Genomic DNA, 24784 nt, shown 5'->3' on the forward strand with positions numbered 1-24784 from the left:
TCAACTCCCAGAATTCCCCAGCCAGCATGCTATGAGTAATTTAAATAAATGCATTGCAAAGAAGGAGAGATTTCTTTGCATATGACACACTAAGCCTCCAGATTAACAAACCACAATTGCTGTATCCACACAACATGCTGGTTATCATAAAAATGGGCATTTCTTATGCTGGCTGGGGAATTCTGGGAGTTGAAGTCCACACATCTTAAAGTTGCCATGGTTGGGAAACAGTGCTGTCACCTATACTTCCCATATCCATTTTCTGAAGAACACCAGTTCCCAAAGACTGAGTTCATACAACATGGGACTATGCTAAAATATAGTTGGGTAATTACTTGTACAGCAAGTTGTACGAAAGATTGGCTTTATATATCTACTAACTAAGCCATTATGGTTTATGTATGTAGTCACAGAATTACTAGATCTGGGCTACCAAACTCCGGACAAGCACCAGATGGAAGCGTAAGTTACTTTCTGTATCTTGCTGTTGCCACTGGAATTTTTGCAGCCCAGAGTTGATAACCAGCATGTTGTGTGGATACAGCAATTGTGGTTTGTTAATCTGGAGGCTTAGTGTGTCATATGCAAAGAAATCTCTCCTTCTTTGCAATGCATTTATTTAAATTACTCATAGACCTGACATTTCAAGACATGAAGACCAGCCATAGAAGTCCACCGCATTTTGGATTGTGCCTTGGTAAAGGGGCATCCTAGATGATGGTGGTGAACTTCTCGCTTTGAATATCATAGTGCCAGGAGTACCGCTGTTTTTATCAGAAATGTGAAATGAAGAAGAAAGGGCTAGGACTGGAATCTGGATTCTGACTGCCATCCCCTCCCCATATCACCACCAATGACAGCTAAGAAAAAATGCACATAAGTGTGAATAAGCTGAATGTCCCAATAGATTTAGGCCTAGAGTCAGCCCTTCAAGCTGTACCAGACTAGGAAATCAAATTGAGCCAGACTATTACTTTTATTGTAAGGTTATAGTAACAGAAGTTTGCAAGTATGAATGCCCTTCCCCCCTCCCTCGCTTTATCTTCTTGAGAACTAGGAGGGGCTTGTCTGAGACACTTTCTTGGGTTACAGTTCTGGTCTGGACTCAGATTTCTTTTATCTGACTGTTGTCTTGTTAGCGGCTGTTCCTCCTGTTCCTCAAGGTCATTCCTTCTTCCCATTGCACCTAGCTATCCTGGGCTATACAAAAGTGGGCCTCTTTCCAGGTGCAAGAGAGAGGTGGATCACGGTCCTTTGTCCACAGACAGCCTGCTGGCTGCCATGTAAATATGTTGCTAATCTACAAGACTCCTGGATCAGCAGTGGAAACAAGCAGGTTGCTCCTCCCTGTCTCCGCAAGCACACACCCATGTTTATTTCCTCTCTCTTGCTCTCCCCGTCTCTCCTTTTGTGTTTGTTTTTGTTTTAATATTGACACTATCACAGAGACACCTTTCCCTGCAGTTGGTCAAACAGTTAAGTCAGCGGCTTCCACAGGAGCCAAAGCCCTCCTGTTTGTGCATTGTGTGACTGAGCCAGGAGGAAGAGCTTTAAAGTGACCCATTGAAATGGAAGTTCTCCCCACCCAAAGCATAAATACCTGAGCTCACCACCAAGCTGGCCGAGTTCCCTGAGTTTCAGACATTCACATCATGGAGTGAAATCATAGCATTGCTTCACAACGGGCATTGAGAAATCATGGACGGTGAGGCAGCCTACATGTAACTTCCAGACTTTCCCACCTGAACTACCAATAGACAAGTGGCTGGGAATTTGGGAAGTTGCAGTCCCAACACATCTGAGGGCACCAGGTTGAAGAAGCGCAACAGAGCTTTGTAATTCTACTTAGGAAGGATTATTTTCCAAGGATTCATTTGGACCAGGGCTCCCTTAGATCTACCAGAGCTCAGTTCTGGAATAGGTTCAAAGAAATGCCTTTCAATATGCCCAGGTAGTTGTTTCCAACACAGATTAAAGTAATGCATTTAATCAGAATTGAAAGTTTATTGCTGAGAAAGTGTTTTGATTAAAATCATTTTAATCCAGATTTATAAAACTTTTAACCTTGGTTTTTAAATAGCATCAATTTCAATTAAAAATAGCCAACTGGGTGCCCTCCAGATGTGTTGGATTACAACTCCCATCTCTTCATCAGCATGGCATGATGGGCATTTTAGTCTAACACATCTGGAAGCTGAGTGGTTCAGGAAGGCTGAGGCTATCTTATGTTTCAGGGTGTTTTGACTTGCCTTCAGACAGATTAATTTGAGAATGTCTTAAATAATCCCCATTAGTTCTTCAAGGGAACGGAATAAGGTCATTCTAATTAAAATGTTTATTTTAAAGCTTTCAGATAACAATGATATGCATCACAATTAAATCAGAATTTAAGCCCAGTCCATTTTCTCTTAGAAGAAATACACTTTGCTCCTTCTATGTCTGCTTCTCTAGCTTAAAATATCTTGATGGAACCCATATCTGTACAAAGAAACAAGTGCACGAAATGCTCCTTGAAGTAGAAGGGAAAGCCTACTCACATGAGTTAATGAGAATATGGCAGAGGCTCTAGACAGAGAGAACACACTGGGATGCAATCCAGAAGGTTAATCCTCCTGAAAGATACAGGAAGTAAACACTTGACAGTGGCATTCAGTAAAGGCTCATTAAGGAGCACTGGAAGTTCTACAGTCTGCACCAATAGCATAAAGTTATCACTGCTTAATTTATATCATGAAAATAGCTGTCTTATGAATGGGGACAATATATGGAATATAAAGTGTTCTTAGAGATCCCTTTGTATTATTGGAATTGAAGGCTATGGTATCTTCCAGCAACATCTACAGCAACTAAAGGACCCATGTGGTTATAGATAAGTAGCATGGATCCCTCTCTTAGTGCTAATAACTTAGTCGAATGGGCATAGAACATTAAATAGCATTTATAAGGGTAGGAGTGCTTATAGAAATCCACACATAGAAAAGCAGATCAGTGTTGCACAGGAAGCAATATGGAAGTATAAAAGTATACGTAGGGCCAGCCTACAGTTTGGCAAAGTGAGATTACTTCAGGTAACAAACAGTGGAAGATGAGTACAGGTTGACTTACGACCATTCGTTTAACGACAATTTGAAGTTATGACAGCGCTGAAAAAAGTGACTTATGACCGGTCCTCACACTTACAACCGTCACAGCATCCCATGGTTGTGTGATCAAAATTCAGGTGCTTGGCAGCTGGCATGTGTTTACAACAGTTGCAACATCCCGGGGTCATTTGATCACCATTTACGAACTTCCCAGGGGCTTCCAACAAGCAAAGTCAATGGGGGAAGCCGGATTTGCTTAACAACTGTAGCAAAAAAAGGTCATAAAATTGGGCGCAACTCACTTAACAACCGCATTGCTTAGCAATGGAAGTTCTGGTCTCAGTTGTGGTGGTAAGTCAAGGACTACCTTAAAGGCAGTAAACTGTTAAAACATAGACTTCTGTGTGCCATGCACCTACATAACGTAGATCTCAGCTAGCTAAGATGGTGCCTTCTACATGTTCCTCAGCACATTAACTGAGGTAATCTGTTGAGATTTGCCTACATTACCTGGTAACACCTGAAGAACAAGCTATTCTCTGTAATCCTTTGAAAAACATGCTTCCTGTGGAGTTAGACTTAACCTCTATTTTGGCTTTTTAAAAAGACTTTGTGACGATATCTTTTTGAAGAGGCTTTTAATTAAAGTTTTAATACCTTGGGTGAACTGCCATAGGAGACCATTTCTCCAGTATGCACAGAGGGGAGCAATAAAGAACCTGCACATTGCTTCCAAAATCTGAGAGTGAAGCTGCAATCCAATGCATGTGTAAATATCAAAAGAACTTTTTTTGAGAATAAAGCTCCATGGGATTAGGCTGTGCACTGCCTCATCTCTCTCGAGGTTCTAGGACTGCAAATATAGAAGCTGAAAATAGAGAAGTTGTTTTGCCTGCTCTGCAAGAATGTATTCATGACAGAGCCTGTTGTCACAAGATTTTTCAGCCTGATTGTTGCCCTCAAGACTCAATTAATCCCCTTAATTCTATTAGCTTTGGTGGGAGTTACGTAATGGGTCTTTTTTTATTCCCCCCCCCCCCCGATCATACACAGTGTGAAGCCGCTTTGTTAAAATGATTGGACATTTTGAGATTCGCTCATCCTTCGTTCTTCGCGTTGTGCAGAGAAAATGTTGCTTGGGCAACAGCAGAAGCTTAGATCTGACTTGGAGAGTTTGGAAAGTCAAGACTAGGCCAGTAGCTCTCATGACACCCCTTATCCTTCAGAGGGGGCAAGAAAGGTGCTGTGTAAGAGTAGGAATGGGTGAAATTCATTTAGTTTCCATTTTGTATGCAAAACAAAACATGAACTGAAACTCAGCTACTCTTCTAAATATGCAGTTCTCTGAATTTAGCACAGCAATTACCCCGTAGAAACAGCAATGCTATATGTTAAAGAACAGTCTGCACAAAAATGTATAGAGTCATGAAAGGGTATAGAACTTACATTAGCTATTTTTGTTCCCCAAAATTACTGTACAGTAGGCAGACATGAATGTGTGTATTGGGAAAAAAATTGTCCAGAAGCACAAACCCATTTTACTGTAAGCTTTTCTTTTTAAAAAAAATCAAGCTAATACAAGAATGAGACACTAAAAAAAACTGTTTATCAACATGATACTTAGCATTAATTGTACAATTTAAGCAACCTTATGTTCATGAACATTTTAGAAATTATATTTAACATCAATAACACTTTTTCTTCAACTTTAAAGATTTCATTTATCTAATCATCCTAGTATTAACAATATCTAGTTTCTCTTGCATAAAAACCACTGCACTCAGCTATCATCTGTATTCTGTAATGTTTTATTTGGAATTTATGATGTAATAAAACAATGAACTTGGAAGGAAAGAGAATGAGGCACTTAGGGAAACCAATACTGGCCCAACGGAATGGCTATTTCAGGAAGTGGTAGTGCTTGAAGGGACTTGTTTATGCTCAGAAGCTATGCCAGGTTAGGCCTGATTAGTGCTTGGTTAGGGGACTACCAGAAAATACCAGGCTCTAGACTAGCCTGGAAAGTTTAAAAGAGAATCTCAGAAGTTGGTGGTGGCAAACCTGTTTTGTATCATTGCCCAGAAAACCACACAGATGGATCAATGTAGTTACCAGAAGTCAGGTTCAACTGATAATTGTCTTTAACTTTTTGTACAAGAGTTAATTAGCCAATAGTAAATCATCCAACTTTTATTTATTCATGCTAACCTTTATAGCTTGATTTCTAGCTTATGCCAATTTTTAAAACAAAGTTCCTGGCTTTACATTTCCAATAGCTAATTAGAAAAGCTCAGCATGGTATGAAAAGTAAAATTATTTTTTATTATTTCTTGGCTCTGGAAGTTCCATAGTATTAAAATTATTCCAGGGAGAATAACAACTGCATTCTGTGATGTAAAAATATGAATAAAAATGGGCATAATCTGTGGTGTATGGGTTAGGGTTTCCAAATCTTTTTGATCATGCACCTCCTAATTATGTATGTTTATTTATTTATAAATTATATACATGTACTATTATACATTATGAAACATGACCCAAAAATATCTTTTTACTTTGTACATTCTATATATTTAGTATAGCTTTGTTTCTTTCTTATTTTTTAGATAAAAGTATAAAAAGGCATTCTAATACTTTTTTTCCTGCACCCCAATAGTTTGTCTTGCACACCCCACTTTGGAGACTACTCCTCTAAGTAATTCTGGGACACCCCTAGACAAAGCTCATGATGATTGATGAAATTTGCATCAATCAACTAGGCAGGTTTGGCAGAGAAACCAAGCATGGCCTAGCTAACTCACAAGCACCAGCCATGATCTTAGTCTTACGTTCCAGTACACTGAGTTCCAATAATGTAGTTCTTTCCCTCCATTTCCCTATCAGAATGACTTCCCTAGATGGAAGCATGTTGACAGTGCTTGTGTGATGCAGTTGCTGCAGGGGTAGAAGATAACTGCATTTAATGATCAAACAACAGCAGCAGTTTCATCAAAATCTCTCTCTCTTAGAATGTCTATCCACAACCTTGGCAGCTTACCAACAGCATCCAGATTCAGGTGTCAAATATTTGTTACTCAAGTCTATTGTTCTAACTAATCAAGTACTTTAATAGCTCGTCAGTTGGCAGTTAGCTATAATTAACAAGTGTTCAAGCAGGAGCTTGTTACCATACTAAGCACAGAGAGATAGAAAGGCTTTCCCCAGTCCACCTTCCTGTCATGGGCTCAGTTGCTGGAAAGTGTACTCTGACAAATGCAAATAAGAACCAAATGAAGATGGTACCAATACCAGCCTAATGAAAGATAAGACTCTTCACACAGCCACCCTTTCTAGTCCCCAGTCCCTACAGAGATGTTTGGAACTGATTGAAAGTCCTTACTGGAAACTTCAAGCCAAGCTTGAATCTCTGAGGACATGAAGTGATCACTGTAAGCCAGTGCTGTCCAAACCTGGCCACTTTAAGATGAGTGGACTTTAACTCCCAGAATTCCCCAGCCAGCCATGCTGGCTGGGGAATTCTGGGAGTTGAAGTCCACTCATCTTAAAGTGGCCAAGTTTGGACAACACTGCTGTAAGTCAACCAGAGCTCACCCATAGGGGAGGAGAAGGAATGTAAAATCAGTGCCATGCCTCTGCTGGTTCTGGAACAACAAAAACCTCTCTTCTCCCTCTGTATGAAAAAAGGAAATCGCAGAAACTGCTAGCCTCCTGCCTCATCCCGTCCAGGTTGCTATGAAAGAAGCCATTTTGTCACAATTTTCCACAGCGTTCCAAAGCCCCATCAAGTGAGATGCCTTTGTAGGACGGTGGCAGGTAGCCCCCCACCTGGGAGGCCAGAAGAGTCAAGAGTTCCTGTCAATGGAAAATTGGATTACACACTCACTCCACTGGTCAACAACACTGAGTGGTAGGAAGCACAATCTTTCCAGGTTTAAATAAACCTCAGCCAGGAAAAAAAACACTCCCCAAAGCAGCTGATATCATATGATAATTCAGGTCTACAGGTGGCTCAGAATCTGCAGAAGATTCCTGCAGAGGTGTGGGGAGAGGAGAATGCTTTAAAGTGTATTCTTCTAGTCTGTGGGCCAGCAGAAAAGAAGTTCAAAATAAACTGTGGGGTGCTGTTTTTACTGTTTTAATGCAGAACTACTTAAGAAAAAAACATGGCTTCAATCCCCCCTCCCCCCCATCTAGTAGCAAGAGAAACAGCTGTTCAGTGCCTTCCTTGCTATGTGATGGACACGTTTTGAGAAGCATACGTGAAGCCTTTTAACAACTAGTTTAGCCACTTATCAATTGTTGGGGAACAGGCTGCAGGCACTAAGGTTTTCTGTGCCTGTTGTCTATCAAACTGTTTCTAAACACAGGTTTAGCTCTCCTCTGAAAGAAGACTAAACCCATGTTCAAAAATAGCCCAGCAGATAGGTCACAGGTCCAGATTGAATTGGGTGGGAGCAATCAAGAACAAATGAGGTCCACCCACTACAAGTGCTGCAAGTGAATGACACTGCTGGCAGCATGTCACTTAGTCCATACAGTAGGCAAAATGGCATTGTTTCTCCCATCAAAGTAATAGCAGAAGCAGTATAAAAATGCTAAACCTATGTAAATAAAAAAAAGGCATCAGTAGAAGATCTGACGATCACTTCAGAAAGCACTGGTCAGACATTTTTTGGCCAGATGCCTCAACAGAAGCCAGATGGCTAGTTTCTCCTGTTGCCCAAGCCAAAATGGCTATCAAGGGGCAGAGATGTGCCTGCAGCCACCTAAAGTAGCTGTAGGCAGGTTCTAACCATTGACCACATCATTAATCACATAATCAATAAGCATACTAGACTATATCTGCAGTAAAAATCATATCTGGAGAAGAGAGGAACACTACTTTAAAACTGAAACAGCTGAAGACAACTTTAAGCTGTCTCAGCTGTGGGGTGGAGATGAAGTGAAGGCAATGTCATGAGGTCATGGCATATAAAAATAGTCACCAGGGTATGTTCATGCTGTGATTAGGAGGGCATGAAAATGAACCCTAAGATAATGATTGGCCTAAAATCCCCCAATGAGTTTCCATGGCTAAGGCTAGAATGGAAATATGAAATATATTAATGGAAATATGCTTTGAGTTTTTTTTATAGGATTTCATTAAAGACCATCTACCTCATTCAGATGTTCTTGCTTAATTTAGCTCTTTTTTAATTATTATTTTTAGCTCTATATTGGCTAGGTTGAGGTACAGAGACATGAACAATAGTTGTATGTGTAAAAGACTAAGAATTAAAAGTTTGCATTAATTACATTTTTAATCAAGAGTATCCATTACAAAAGGTTTGAAATTTCAAAAGGAAGTGAAGAGAGCGGAAAATTAAAAGGAGTGGAAAAAACATATGCTGTTTTCTAAATTGCATTGGTTGGCAATTATGCCATTATAATGAATAAAATACATATTTTGAAGAAGTGTTTCCTATCCATTACACAATTCTGTATGGTAGCCAATATTAATATTGTGATTCTATACAATGGAAAACAGATGCTGAAACAGAAGAATGGCAATCTGGAGAATCACAATGAAAGATGGAACTCAATGTCTCTTTCCTTCCTCTTCTATACATGGCCAAAAGCCATATTGGCTGGGATCTTGGGGAAAGCTGGTCTAATACTTTAGCATAACAAATTATCCTGTTGGCTTAGCCTCAAAGAGGAAGAGGAAACAGTCAAACCGAGACCCTCCCAAACAGATCAAGTGAGACAAAGTCTAGTCTAGTTATTTAACAAAGAGCCAGAAGACCCCTGAATGAGCCTGGAGCTGAGGATCTCTTAATGCAGGCTGGCAAAGTGGTTGACTATTCTCTTTGTAGAAGTTCTATTTTGAAGAAACATTCTCAGATTTCCCCCACCCCTTCCTCGCTCCCTTTCCTTTTGTATTTCTGTCATGACTTTTTTGATGGTAAATCTGAGGGCAGGTACTATCTTTTTATTGACCTGATTATAGTATCCTGATGGGATACTATCAGGAAAACTCAGGGTTGTTGGATATTTTGTTTTGTTTTTTCCTGAAAAAGAAATCCCAGAAGAAGAAAATGATAAGAAAGCTACTGTATGTGGATGCCTCCATACAAGTCAGTAAGAGTCCATCTGGACTAGAGGGAGACCTTAGCTTTTAAGCCACTTAGATGAAGAACAGGTCATACAGTAAATGCTTTAAAATTAAAATAATTATTATATAGAACAAAGGGGTTCCCTAATAACCAGCAAGATGGTGGAAAAATTTGGAGTATGGGGGAGAAATATCACAGTGCGACTACAGAACAAATAACAGAGTACTGACTTAAGTCCCTTTGTCACACATGGCTGAGAACTGTAAGATCATGATGTTCAGCTATTTGAGGAATAAGTCATAACTCCATCACAAATGTATATGAGTAGTTTAAAGAACATAACTTATCCACATCCCTCTGCCATTACTGCAGTGGATGTGTTATTTGATTCAGGCTGGGCTTTTGAGTTAAGGTGCATCTTGTGTACAACCTGGAGACAAATTTATTTATTTATTTATTTATTTAATTAATTAATTAATTAATTTTTCAACTGCCCATCTCCCCCTAATGGGGGAACTCTGGGCGATTCACAACGAACATTAAAACATAAAATATATAAACACATAAAACCTTAATTTAAAACATTACTAAAAAGAAGAAGGAGAGACCAAGAGGATGAAAAATCTGAGGCTGAAGGCAGTAGGCCTCTACGGGGCTAGCCATCCCCATGCTTGAGATATTCGCACTGCACCCCAGGCCAGGTGGGGTGAGAATCCCAATACAAAGGTGACTGATATCAATCCAGTCCACGTTCATGACAAGTACTATCACAGATGCTATCCGAGGGGCACCTATAATACATACCTGTTCAAATATTTTATATAGTGCTTGCACTGGCAATGGAAAGTATAGCATTCTCACAGTGGCAGAACATTATATAAGGATGTTGAGAATAAAACTGATGGATAGATGGGTAGATAGATACACAGAGATCGATGAGAGCTAATGAGCACAAAGATCAAGCCAACCCCTTGGGTCTCTTTCTTCCATTTATGGTTCTTTCCTTCACTCTCAGGAAAAAAAAAGAAAGAATGGTACTTCACCTTCTATTGTTGCCTTTTCCAAGCTGTTGCCTGTGCAAAATAAGGGATTACAGGAGCGGAAGCCTCACTCACCAGAAGGCCATGAGGCTGAAGACTATTCTAATGAGCTCTTCTTTCTCAGAAGCATTAGTAGGAAACATGTGCCAGACTTCCGAGTCCTACTGCACTCTGTGAACCAGACAACTGCAAAATTATGGCCTTAAATAATGCACAAACTTTTCTCTCATGTCATTTGCAAGACTTTGGAACCATGACAGGAGTTCCCATTCCTAGTCCCCATGTGGTTAAAAATCAAATCACAGGGACAGCATAATCAGGGTGTTTTGTTGATGGCATGCTTGTTGGGCTTCTCATTTCAGCTGTTTAAAGCAATAAAGGAGACAAAATTAATAAAGGCATTCTAAATAGGGCTGAAAATACTTGTGTCTCTCTTCCTCCTTAACTTTCAATCCAAGATAGGAACGGAGGAAACCTATGTATGGAAACCTTCTCCAACCTAGTTCCCTCCAGATGGGTTGAGCTGACTCTTAGAATGTTTACTTTGTATGCTGGCAGGAAATTCTGTGCATGGTAATCAATATACCTGTAATACTGAGTTTGGATAATAGGCTCGTCAATGAAATCCCTAATGCTAGGGATTATCCAGATCAGCGTGCTGCAGATAGGTTCCCTCTTGCTGTACGTTTTTCCTTGCAGCAATGTATCTAAGGCACAAAAATCACTAAAAGCCCAAGGGATTTTGTTTGGAGATTAATGTCTCATCTGTTTTCAGCATCATGGGTCTCCACCCACTCCACCAATTTCTCAGAGTTCTTTCAAACTGCTGCACATGTTTACTCTGAAGGAGGTGCTCACTGTCCTTAAAGGAGCTAATTTCCAGATAAATCTATACAGATTATGATCTGAGATCAAGGCTGTGGCACCTATGGATGCCAATTATTAATTTGTTTGTTAGATTTATATCTCACTCTTCGTTCAGGAGCTCAAAGTGATGTACACAGTGCTTCCTTCTCCTATTTTTCCCCCCAAACCAAATATGATACCTTCTTTATTGCCTATCAGGCTCCTATCTTTAAATTTCAGAAGAAGGAAGGAAGGAAGGAAACCAGAGCATGCAGGGAAACCAAGTGCAGCTTTCTAGAACCAACTTTGTTTAAAATAATGTCTCTGAGACCCACATAAGCCACAGAGGTATTCTTAAAAAATATAAATGATGGGTAGTTACAGCTCAGTTCTGTATTTGGAAGTGTGCCCACCAAACTAGGGGGGGGGGGGAACTTAGATCATGATATCTCCCCTGCAGGTAAGTATCATATTTAACATTGATATAAAACTTTTTTCTTATCTTTAAAGGTTAAATTGATCTAAAACATGACAGTGTTAACAGTTTCCCATTTCTATTGTATAAATACCACCGTACTCAGTTATTGCCTGTATTCTATAATGTATTATCTGTATTTTATAATGCAATAAAACAATTAACTTGGGGGGAAAAGACATAGGTTAGTTGGAGCAATAGAGAACATTCTAGAGGACTGAAAAAATGTGGACCAACCTCCACCTTTACCTTCTGATAAATGAGTATTTTCTGACTGGCCAACACATCCCATCAGCCATTTTGTGTGAATGCCCATGACATGATCTCAATATTTTCCCAGTCCTACTCCTTTACCACCTATTGCTCCACCTTCCTATTTTTTTTTTTCCAAATTAGGAATTTCAGAGAGGAGATGAAAACTTCTCCCTGGGGAGACCAGTACTGACTATAGTATATGATTTAGGCCACTTCCATAGCACCCTTTCACCACCAGTAATTCTTGATTGTTTTCAGTTCTGCTGACCTACAACACAGTAAACAAGGAACAAAATTCCCTGCCCTGCCCTGCCCTGAGACAGGTCCTGCAGCATCAAACACTCTTCCTCCCTCTGTTTCCCTGCCAAAGAAAAGCCAGAACTGACAGGAGCATGTCAGTTTCACCCCAGGTCACCTGTCAGACCTGGACTTTGTGGAGGCCACCGTGTCTAGCCAAAAAGACTGATTCCTCTTGCAGGGCAATCAGCTCAGCTGCCAAAAAGAAACGATGGTGTGGAATTACAGGGGCACAGGGCTGATGTATAAGCACCATAAACATTTTGCATGGAAGCCCCCTAACTTATTAAACAGAGAAAATTGGACTACTTTTTAAGATAAAACTCCTTTTTCCTCAATACTATAATACTTGGCTACATCAAATGGATATTTGGCTACACAATGAGTTTCTTTCCACTCGACTTCACCCTACAAACCCTGTGATACTGTCTCTCCTTCTGCATGTTCTCCCAATTTGCTCTGGATCTACCATCCTCTTCATACTGCTGGCGGAAAGATATTCCCCAGTGCAAATTTTTGTGAAGTTGTTTCATGCTGCTCTGCCTTTTTTCCTCCCCCCTTGAAGTATTCAAAGTATTAAACCTCTCTTTTCAGTCTGGGGACCCCAGTGCAAGCCGTCTCTTCCAATGGCTTTTTTAAAAGCTATAAAAAGATATCTGGAATTCTGATCACAGACCTCCTCTGCCGCCGTAGCTGAGTCTCAAACAACCATTCTTAAATCAACCAGCAGAAGAACACAACTTGGTGAGCACTTTTTCTAGGAATATCACTAAATAAGGGCAAAGGGCTCTGTGGTACTAGAAAGCATGCAGGAATTAGCCATTCCTGCAGATGCAAACAAATGTGCTTTCAAGGCAAAGATTTTGTAACCGCTCTAAAGCCACACATTTAAGGCCACAGATGCCAAGAAATTCTTTCAACAGTAAAACAAGTATACAGTGTTGTCTATGCCAATAGCAAAATAATATGGCACACACACACACACACAAACACACACACACATTTTCATTCTGGAGCAAGACCAGTGAAAACAGATAGGCCCTTAATATGCCCTGCAAAATCTCCATTGTGTGAACCTAAGAAAGCTGGCCCATCTTATCAGATCAACAAGCACCATGATATAATCAGGGCCAAGAGATTCTTGAACTAGTCCAATTGTGGCCTTAGAAAATAAATAGAACTGGGGCCAAAACTGGCCACAAGCTACCATCTGGATTCCTGTAAAAGTATCAGATATTTTTCTCAAGTTTGTTTCTGTGCATACAAACTAGTCCTAGCTGGTACTTTGGGTGTATCAAAATAGCCATTTAAATAATAATTTCCTACTTCCTGGAACCGATGGACATTCAGAGAATGTCAAAGAAGCAACCTAAAACCAAACAATAAATAATGGGCGATGGGCAGCACTTTGGGAACTTCTGCTCCTCCATTTTCCTTCCTCAGATCCTTAAAAGCATTTGAAACTAACTTGCAGCTACCTTCACTGCCATCAGTGTCATAGCTGTCAGCTCCACTAGGTAGACCAGACCAGAAAATCAATTCCACAGGAAGGCTAAAACTATTTTTATCGAGACTGGCTGTAATAACAGAATCCTGCACGTCTAATTGTGCTGGACCTCTTCCCCCTTCTTATACTCCAGTGAATCAGGGTGGTGTCTGCCTGAGTCACTTCCAAATGTTATCTCACTTCTCTGGACCTGTTTTGGCTCTTTTGCCTAGGTAACGGTTCTTGTGTATTTCCATCATGGTCATCTTCCTTGTTCCCTACAATGCCATGAGAACAGAAAATGAAAATCAGTGTCCTTTTCAGGCCCAGCCCAAGAATAATGGTGAAACAGTCCAGTTGAGTTCAGTTCCTTTATTTGCTTACACTATATAGACAGAATCTTGCCAGACTATACAATCTATACTACTGCAACCAGTGGATTTACCCTGGGAGATTCTAGGGAGTGGCTATCCTGAACCTCTTATGCTTCCCACACTCCCCCTGCGGACTGTGTTGTCTTTTGTCTCCTTTCCCTTCCCAGAATGCACCCTCTCCTTCCTGACAGCCTTGCTCTTTGCTGCAATCCACAACATCCCCCTCCCCTTCATAGATACATTCCATCACAGTCCCTCCTTGAGTTGCCCCAGGTCCTGCAGCAACAAAATCTCCCAATCCCAATCCACACAAAAATATTTATGTATTTATTTATTTGAGAATTGAACAGCCTGACAGGCACTCTTGTTTAATGTAGAGAAGCCTGTCAACTCACACCAGATTGCTTTCACTTGGGCTACTGAAGGAGAAATGAAAAGCTATCAAGCCACATTTCCTTTACAGGACTTGCTTACTAAATAGATTACAGTATGTGCCATCAAGTTGGTATTGACTCCTAGTGACCCCTTAGATAGATTTTCTCCATGATGATCTGCCCCAACCTGGTCCTTCAGGTCTTCCAATATGCACCCACTGCTGCTGTAATTGAGTCCATCCACCAGCCAGAGCTACCTACTAGAGTAACTAAAATGTGACATTTAGAGAGGCTCTCAACATTAAGAATGGCTTACAGGTGAGACAACTGGTTATCTCCAATGAGGAAAGTGCTTGCTTTACCATGAACTATTGCTGCTTGGAAGTAACTTGGCCACAGAGAGAGGATGTGATGGGATCATATGCTCTGGGAACCAAACAAATACCCTTTTTGGAATGCTCTGTGTCATAGCTTAACACAGATGCCCAATGCATTTATATCAGTTTTGCATAGCAGAGGACTGCATCATTGTTTGCTGTACTGGAGACCAGAGCAAACAGTACATTTAATATCATTAATGTTGAAATTTAATGAAAAATAAATTTATTCTCCAGTCTTGTGTTAAATAGTTTTACTTCCTGTTGCATTAAAAAATATAATTTGTTCAAAGCTATGATCAACGAAACAGTGAGGGAAAACATTAAGAATTGACTCAATTACTGCTTTGACACCTACACCAACAGTTATGTCCAAGTGATAGAGTTCCAAACTTCACCAAAAGCTATAAGGTTGCTTTCCATGTCTGTGTTTTAATGGGTGCTAGGAACCTGTGTACTGTTGTTACTGTTGTGCTTTCAATTAGCCAAAGCAACTTATATTAGGTAGCCAAATATTTTCAGTATAAAATCTTATCAATAAAACAATAAACATTGTGAAGCACATGAAAGGCCATCTTTCTTGATTTTCCAAACTTAGGCTTGCTAATGTTAGGCTTCCTGGACTATACAAGGCTAGTCTCTTTCAGGAATGGTTTAGCCTTCCCAACCTGGTGCCTTCTTGAAGTTTGGACTACAATTCTCATAAACTCTAGGTGAATAGAATAAACTATAGTTCAACATATCTGGAGGACTCTCAGCTGGGGAAGATTGGTCGATGAACTTTATTTCCAATCCTCTGAGGTCCTTCACTTCATATGTAGTAATTCAAGCAAGCCATGGAGTTCAATCTACTGTTTTTTAACATCTATATGAAACCATGGGGGGAGATCATCTGAAAGCTTGAGATGCAGTATCAGCCTGTAGGGGAGGTGCTATTAATCTTCTGTCAGGTGCCTAGAGGCTGTGAGAGTCTACATGGGAGAACCAAAGTAAGTCAGAGTTGCTGTCAGTACATCAGGGTTTTCCACCAACATCCGTGTTGTCTCTGGATGGGCAGGGACTATCTGTGAAGGAGCAGTTCTGTGATCTGGTGGTTCTCCTGATGCATGGCTCTGCTTGAACAGCAGATGGAGGCTGTGACTAGAGGGCCTTTGTCTAGTTCCAGCTGGTGTGCCAATTGTGGCCTTGCCTGGTACAGAAGGGCCTGGCTACAATAACTCTTACCTTTATTATCACCCAATAGACTACTGCGACAGGCTTTACATGGGAATGCCTTGAAAGACTAGTGGGAAATCACATTTGGTCCAGAATGCAGTAGCCTATGTGTTAACAGGCTCTCGCTCCTGGGAGCATGTAACACCAATACTATGGGTTCTGCGTTGGTTACCAGTTCAGCTTTGGCCACAGTTTAAAGTACTGGTTTTAATCTATAAGGCACTTTATAGCTTGGCCTCTGAATACCTGAGGACCACTTCCTCCAAACGGTATTGGCTTGGCCTACCAGAGCATTGAGAGAGAAACTCCTGTGGTCCACACTTCTGGGAAGTGAGGGAAACTGAGGTTAAAAGGCCTTACTTCTCACTGGCAGCACTGCTAATGTGGAAAGGTCTTCCAGGAGATGACTTTCAGATGGTTATTAAAAATTGGGCTTCTCTGGTTTTTAACTGATTACAGTTGTTAATTGATAAGGTACTTGCATTTTGTTTTGCATATAACCTGCAAAATTGGTTTAGCCACTCCATGCATTTTGATGAAGTGAGCTTTGGCTCACAAAAGCTTATTCTTTTAAGATGTGTTAGTCTGAAGAAGGGCTACCAGACTTCTGATTTTAGGAGAGCATTCCAGGGTTTTTCACCTACTACACCATCTTTTACTTTTTCTTTTTTACTGTTAGGGCCTATATTTTTGTTTTCTCTTTATGTTGGTTGTGTTTATTCTTCTCATGGATGTTTTATTTTTACTTTCATATCTTGTACACTGTCAAGAGATTGCAGTGGGATATAAATTCAATAAATAAACGAACCCTAGGTAGGCATCCTCATGGCCACTGGATATTCTGAACCATGGCTCTCTTGTCACTGGGTATGCTGACAGATAGAATGATTACATACCTTTACACAGGAGCAGGAACAATTTGAAGGGCTTCCCAGTCTTTGATCTAGCTTAAAGCCCACCCCCCAAAAACAAACAAATAAAAAACAGTCAAAAGGCCAAAGGGGTCTTGAATTCCTTGGCACCAAGATAGCAGATGGAGGTACTACAGAAGTTACTCTCTTATAAATATCCTGCCCATGATGAGATGGATTCTATTTCTGTTGACATTAATTATGTTCAAATGTACATTTGTACATACTCTAAAGGGGCACCTTTTCCAGGTACACTGGGACCACAACTCCCAGTATGCTGGGCAGGAATCTAAACAGTTTTAATTCTAGTACCTGGAGGGCCCCAGGTTGTGGAAAGCTTCAATAGTACATAACAATGTCATATAAATCTGCTTTGTTTGGGGATATTGTATTTCTTATGGCCATCATGTTGCCAAGGCCCACCTTTTGAGCCTCCTGAACCTGTAGCTCCTCTTCCTTGCTGCCTGTTCACCTGCACTTTCTGAGCAAAAGACCAGCTACTGTAGAGGGCAGAGGGAATGGCCCTGAAGGACAAGGGGAAGAGCTGGTCAAAGCAATGGTCAGATAAGGGAAACTTGAGCCCAGGCCATGAAAATCACTTGAGAAAATGTCTCAGACAAGTCCCTCCCTTCACACAGAGATATAGGAAGGGAGGGGAAAGCACATTCAGACTTGCAAGATTCTGTTACTACAGCTATTACAATAAACATAGTCCTGATTTACATGGCATTGGTTTCTTAGTCTGCTCTACCTTGTAGGTTTGGCGGTATAAAAACTAGATAAAAGACCTGGCAACCGTTGGCCCAGAAGTGAAGGGAAAATGGTGATGGGACAGCTGCAGAGAGGTGGTAAACGAACCAGGTAAGGAGGTCTCTATCCTGTGATGTTTTCCCTGTGATTTGCATTGAGGCATGTGAAACCAGAGAGGCTGCAGAATGCAGACAGGATGAAGGACTGGCCATTTGTGCATAATCCCTCCACTACTTGTAGCTATGTTAAACTAAAGAACTCTGCACCCCCTTCACTCAATAAAAACGTCACAGGATCTACTTTTCCTTTGGAAAAATAAATTGAAAGCTTTTTCTTTTCCTGACAAATTGAAGGGGAATGATTGAAATAATGAAAGATAAATATTTGGGTGTGGCACTAATAAAGAAATATAGGTAAAACACCTTTCATCTGATTTGCACATGCATATTAAATGAATGTTTCCCTTTGCAAGCCACATAGTAAGAGAAAGGCATTCCTTTCCTGATCCCTGGTGGATTGGGAAAACATTTAAACAACTAAGGTAGTGATCTTGGTCTTTGTATGTGGTATCTATAACTCATTGCAAAATGAGAATGTGAGCTGATCCTTAGGACCTGCTCCTACAAATTTTTATTTGTAAATTAATTCAATGAGATCTAGTCATTTTGCTGAGGACTCCATTTTTAAAGAAGTTTTAAAATTCAGTATTGCCCACTCTGCATATAGCCAGATGTCCTACCATTTTAGACTTCAGCCATTCTTAACTTAGAGATCATGTCTCTGAGTCACATTTTTCAGATTTTGTTTAAATACAAAAAGGTCTTCCAGACATATAGTAGATGCAGTCCTGATAAAAGGATGAAATGAATCCTCTGTTGCTCAAGAAATGCTGTAAGCGGCGGCATGGATTAGAAACAATTTTGATCTGTCCCTGGGTCGGTGAAAAGGAAACGTGGTTCCAAGGCAGAATACAACTTCAGAAATGGCAAGACGTCACTACTTTGTACTTGATAGGGTGCTCTGAGATTTTGCTGGAGGGAATTCTCTCCACATGCCCCAGGTTCTGAGATGCCATGCTGGTGTTATATAAAGGAGCCCAAATTCAAAACTTCCAGCACAGCAGAATAAGAAATTTCAAATGCAATGGAGGTTTGCCACTATGCTGAGCACAGAAACATGCAAGAATGCTAGCAGTTTATTTTCTTTTATTTTTACGAAGAGGGGGACTGGATGTGTGTTTAGGCACAGCTCTGAGGGGGTAGAACAAGACATTCAGGGACTGGTTGGCAACCAAACAGTGATTGGCTGACAGTTCTTCATCTTCATTTTTGGTTTTGGGCCAGTAGAAGCAACTGCTGATTGGTTGGTAGTTGTCTTCAAGCTTTAGACTTGCAGACTTTTAAATATGGTTGTGCTTGTAGCATTCTGATGTTCAAATAGACCAGAACATTATCAAAACAGCCTGGATTAATCTTGGGTGCATTTCAATCTGGATTTGTCTGGAAAATCCCAGAGCTGATGAAATACGTTTCATGCTTTTCTAATACTAAGTGACAGATGAATCCTGGAGAGCAAACACATCACAGCCTCACCTACCCCTAGTTCTGGAGAAGAAAACCTGCAGCAGGGCATTAACCCCTTGTCTTCCATCCCATGACTGTATTACAGATTTTCACATATATAAGGTACTGTGAAATGTGGCAATCATCTGTTAAAATGCCTAAAATCCAGACATTAATTTTAAGCATTCAGATTTAGCACTTCTGAGTACCTTTAGGATGTGTGTTAGATACCACACCATAAAGAAAGGTGACATACAAACTGTAAAACAAACAGTCCCACAGAAATCACTCTTTCCACTTGCTTAATAGGAAAAAAATGGAATGTTTGCATAATCCAGCCAAAATCAAGCATTTTTTAATTCTACCAATTTCAATTTAGACAGAATGAAGTGTATAATTAACTCTCTCAGTGATTTCAGTTGGAAAAGGACAGAGGGCAATTCTGCATATACTGCAAACACCAGGAATTAATTAGTCTTGGGCTTTTAAAGTGCTTAACTTTGATTAGATACTGGACTGTGCACTTTGTTGCTATTCTTAATCTAATACTTATTACTTTACTACATATATATCTTGTCAAATTAGGAAATAGGGCCCTTCCTTGGGTGGCTAATTACTTCAATATGGAGTTGGTTGCATCAGAGAATATGCGATTCACGAAAAACGTTAATCTATGAATCAGTTCTTTGCTTGCAATTCTAGAATCATTATTATTGAGCAGATGTATAATCCCAGGTGTAAAATGCTTTAGAATAAATATCCTCGGCCCCCATTTGTGAGGCTGGTCACCATATTAATTCCCAGTATATGGACAAACCTGGCAGGTATGCCAGGAACTATTTCTATGAATGAAGTCACCGTTTTTTTCTTGTTTGCAGGAAATGAGCAACTTCTTCTGTTTCCTAAGGGAAAAGGAACAGATTCTATATGTAGACCACTGGAGGAAGCAGTTTATTCACTCAGATCTTTCTATGGTTTTAAATTTCTCAACCTTATTTTTTATGTAATGTTTTCTGACTAATTCTTTCCTTCGAAGTCCAATTGCAGAGGATAGATTATGAGTCATAGTTTTAACATTCATGGCCAGAAAGACTATTGGGCTCCACGGAAAAGATGGACTTTAAATCAGCAAAGAGAAATTAACTCAGCTTTCCAAAGCTGATATCCTCATAAGGGGTTGGGGCTGCAGTTCCCAGAATTTCCAGCCAGTGTTGTAGAAGAGAATTCTGGGAGTTGTATTTTCAACATACAGGTAATCCTCATTTAGCGACTGCCTTGTTTAATGACCGTTCACAGTTACAACGGTGATGAAAAAGTAACTTTACAACCAATCCTCACATTTATGACTTTTGCAGGTCTGTAAAGCCAAGGAAAGCTGAAGTAAGATCATAAGCACAGTTGTGGTTTCACTTAACTACCACCTCACTTAATGATAGAGTTGCTGGTCCCAATTGTAGTCGTTAAATGAGGACTACCTGTATCTGGGTTTACAAAAAAACTTACTTGGATGAGAGACTACAAGATAGGACAGGATCAGCCAAGATTTCAGCTGTTTCAGATGAAGGACAAGGTGGCTATTTCTCCCCCCCCCCCCCACCTTGCAGAAACAGAAATGGAACATTTGTATTATCCTTTATGATCGATAACTGTTCTTTTTAAAAAATATATATTTAACTGGTTTAGTGTCATTACCTTTCCACAGGGAATTCTGAAAGCAATAATTTTCTAAAAAGAAAGCGATCTCTGACATAGATTTTTATATTATAATTATTGTTATGTGATATTGCATTCATTTATTAAGGGCATTTACTGTCTTGAATGTAAATGATGTAAATGCTGAAAATATAAATGAGCAAACATTCACAATATTGCAAGCTATATCATAGCCCGAAAACAAGATTAAAATTGACTTGCCTTGAAGGCCTGGGCTAAAATAAAGTCCTTTGTGTGCAGAATTAGATTCTCATCCAGTGGAAACCCTCCATATTCACTGAGGCAGAATATTCTAACACTAAGACTTCTTGGTTCTGACAAACAATTTCTGGCCATAAATGTCCAGTGGTATAGGGACCTGGATGGAAAAAGCAGCTGCTCGTGCAGATCTGTGTGGAAGAATGTAGTCCTTATAGTGCCAAGGATATAAACCACTTGAGGTTTTTAAGATTAAAACCAGGCGTTTACATTGAGCTTAGAAACAGGCTAAGAGCAATGGAATTTAAAAAAAAAACTAGTGAAACATGTTCCATTTGAAGTTAGTGTATATAAACAGGGAGAAAAACCTACACTCACACGCACTGATGATGTTACCTAGTCAGATGATGAAAGATCTACAAGCAAACAACCAAGCTCAGAGAGCACAAAGGACTCCAAAGTTTTCACTTCAAATTGCATTGCAAATGGTCTTCAAGGGCAACCCTACAGCAACATACAACAGGCCAAGTAAAATGTTTAGGCTACCAGATCTGGACTGTAAAAATTCATATAGTCACGAGATGGCACCAGAGGTTTCAGTTATCTGTATCTTTTTGCTGCCATTAGTGGTCATCTGGATTTTTGCAGCTGAGATCTGGTAGCCCAAAGCATTAAACACAAATGGTAATCAAGCTCTCCCTGTTCAGGAGATGATACATATATATATCCTGGAAGGGGCTTCATGCGACAAAAGCCATTTTAGCCTTCAAACTCAAGGCCAGATCAAAGCACCTGTCCAAGCCAAAAAATCAGTTCTTTGGGAGTACAGCCCAAGCACACCTACACTCAGGCCTGCAGCAGAAGGAGATAAACAAGCAGCTTCTTCCAACTGCTCAGCTAGGTTGACATGGCCTATACATTTGATCAATAAATAAATAAATGGCCCTCTGAACCACAGACTAGCCCAATGTATTTTTGTCTAGCTTGTTATGTGAATTTAGCTGGAATGGTTAGTTTGTAGTTAAGTACATTGTGAGAGCCTAAGCAATCAGATTAAGTCTGTAAAGATAGCCCACGTGGAAGATCTCCTTTTAAAAATATCTTTCCTAAAAGTAGAAAGCTGTTGTGGTAATCAAAGAAACAGGACTAGAACCTCTCCCCCTGATATGGTTGTCTACTTGAAGAAAGTTTATATGAGGTAGCATTCAAAAGTTGTATCCCTCACACATCATTTGAAGTTATCCCATACTTTCTACCATCTTATACTGGCTTGATGGTACTTGCTTTTGGGGGTGGGTGGGTGGAGATGGCTATTTGAGGTTTTCTTGCAAGTGGGAATATTTGTTTCTTCCCTCTTACGAAGGAGACAAGGCTAGCTCTGCCAAAGCCAAGTAACCCTAATTGCAACCTCAGTATATCCTAAAGTCATGTTATGGTCTACCGTTCTTCTCTTAAGCTGAAAGCTCCCTTTCTTCACTTTGCTGGATACTTCTCTAGTTTGACACTTTTTCTTAAAATTCAGCCCATCGACCAAAATCTGTCCCTTTCAAGGGATGCCAAGTTGGGGAAGCACACTCCTTGTCAAACAAACACTAAGGAGCAGTAAAAGGGCTAGATCAAGAGGTTGTGTTTCCCCAGGAATCCTAGTTGGGAATTCATCTTTTCTTGCTTAGCTATTGCTGTGTTTATTTCTTTTCCTACAAACATTTCAGGAGCATTTTCTTAATCAAGCACAGAAGAGCTTTTTGAGTAAGAGCAGAAGTGGAATCACAGTTTCCAGCTGGTAAAAAAAAAAAAAAATGAGATTGCCTTCTTTTGCCTCTCCTTCTAAGAAAGCCCTGACAGTTCTCCTTTCATCTCCCTCCCTCTCATCTTCATTATCAGTGCAAGTTAATCAATCCCTGGATGAGCAGAAAATGGGCTGTGGATCGTATGATCAGCTCCAATGAGAGAGCAAGGAAAGCAAAAGAGAAAACACCGAAAAGAAACATCAAAATAAGCCAGAAAAAAATGGAAAAGGAAGAATGAGGAACAAGCAATTAGGACACTGCTCCTCACCCACCCTCTATGGCCAAGAAGCACTCACATGAAAGTTGATCATTTCTCCTTCCGATCCCATCTTTTGGCTCCCCAGGTTTTCTGCTCAGTCCTCTTGAACCCACACAAGAGATCAAGTCTCGGTAGCCTTCTGGATTCTCCACAGCATTTGCTGGGTGGGAGGAAAAGCACAGTTGCTGGAACAGACCTGCTATTCATTTGCCTGAAGTCCAACTCTTGCCTTGGCTGCAGCATTGGAATGGGGGAGGAGAAGAGAGACTGGTGGTGGTGGAGGCAGTGGCATGCAAAGCCTTTATTGTCTCCAAGATGCTGAATGGTCCTCCTTGTTAGGTTACTCATGACTACATGTATCTGGAGTTTCTGGATCCAGCTGAGTCCTATGAGGTCACTGGGATTGCAACTCAGGGACACCTGCAAATGTACCACTGGGTTCATGGCACAGACCAAGCCAGCTTTTGGCACAATTCGTAAAGACAGGCTGCAACTAGAGGGAGTTGGAGTGAAGATGGCATAAGGTTGGCCCTCTTGGTGTGTTTCTGTTATACTGGGCAACTGTTAAAAAGATCAAGAGACATCAGCCACTAACAGCAAGGAATCACTTTCCAGCTCCAGATTCATAATATTGGGACCAGTTCCTTCCCACCCCAAATCTGGCTCTGGAATCATACAGCAAATTATCACGTGCTGAAGTTCATAGGTAGAGCCAGCCGTGACCACAGGGTGTCATCGCAAAAGTCAAGATGGCAGCCCCCATGGTGAGATTGAAGCTCCGCCTGTTTTTTATCTAAATAAAAAATAAATAGATAAAAAATAGATGAAGCTTCAAATGCATCATCGTGGCTGCCATCCTGGTTATTTTTTACCATACCCTGTGGACACCCGTGGTTAGAAACATTCAGAAGCAGCACAATCAGTCCTGCCCCTTCCCTGCTCTCTCTTAAAATTACCTTTTCCACCCAAGAGGGAGACCTAAGGAGAAGATCTCAGTACAAGGCTTTATGTGGAGATGGTTCATTTGGGCTGGTTGCAGGGATCCAGAATCCCAAAGGGAAGTTTTGCATTCAGCCCTGCTCCCTAAAATTATTTCACTGGAGACCTGCATGAAAAGCTCTTACTGGTTGGGTTCATGTGTCACTAAGCCAAAGAATATTTGATCATGGTCTATTGAATAAACCAGTATTGGCTGGGTTTGTAGAACACTCCAAGTCACAAACCATGACTGAGCAATCACAATGACAGCGTTTCACAACTGTGATTTGGTATGTTCTCTTGATCAGCTTCCGTGGGCTAGGGGCTTTCTTGCAATTTCAGCTGTTACTTCTTTCCTGTATTTATGATGGGTATTCCTTCAACATACAGGATTTCCAGAGTGGCTTCCATTAAAACCAAAATAAAGATAAAATGCATTGTCAAAATATCAGGCACTAACCCTCGCAGCACCAATAAATTAAAAAACAAAGCTAGCAGATTACCCAGAAACATATCAGCAGAATCTCATTTAACTGTCCATTAAATAGTTAAGTTTAGGTATTATTTTTTAAAGACCCTTACTTGAGGCTCAAGTGGGTTTTTTCAAGGTGAAGGTACAACCCCACGGGTGGCTTAGTTTAGCCCTGTAAGGACAAAGTCACTGTCCCAGAGAAGCCAGGGATGAAAATCCTAATATACTTTTGCT

General features: G+C 40.4%; 1 protein-coding gene across 1 annotated transcript in view; it reads right to left on the reverse strand.

The window, feature by feature from the left end:
- The window catches only part of NINJ2 (ninjurin 2), a 68849-nt gene extending 45566 nt beyond the window's left edge, over positions 1–23283 (reverse strand). Inside the window, exon 1 of the mRNA XM_025170042.2 lies at positions 23138–23283. Within this exon, the coding sequence (XP_025025810.1) occupies positions 23138–23170 (33 nt within the window). The 5' untranslated portion in view covers positions 23171–23283. The remainder of the gene's footprint in view (positions 1–23137) is intronic.
- Positions 23284–24784: the final 1501 nt, after the last annotated feature.

This window comes from Python bivittatus, unplaced genomic scaffold (assembly GCF_059951505.1).
Source record: "Python bivittatus isolate LINGU-HERP-01145 unplaced genomic scaffold, Pbiv_v1 ctg000330_np1212, whole genome shotgun sequence".
In the NCBI taxonomy this organism is placed as follows: Eukaryota; Metazoa; Chordata; class Lepidosauria; order Squamata; family Pythonidae; genus Python; species Python bivittatus.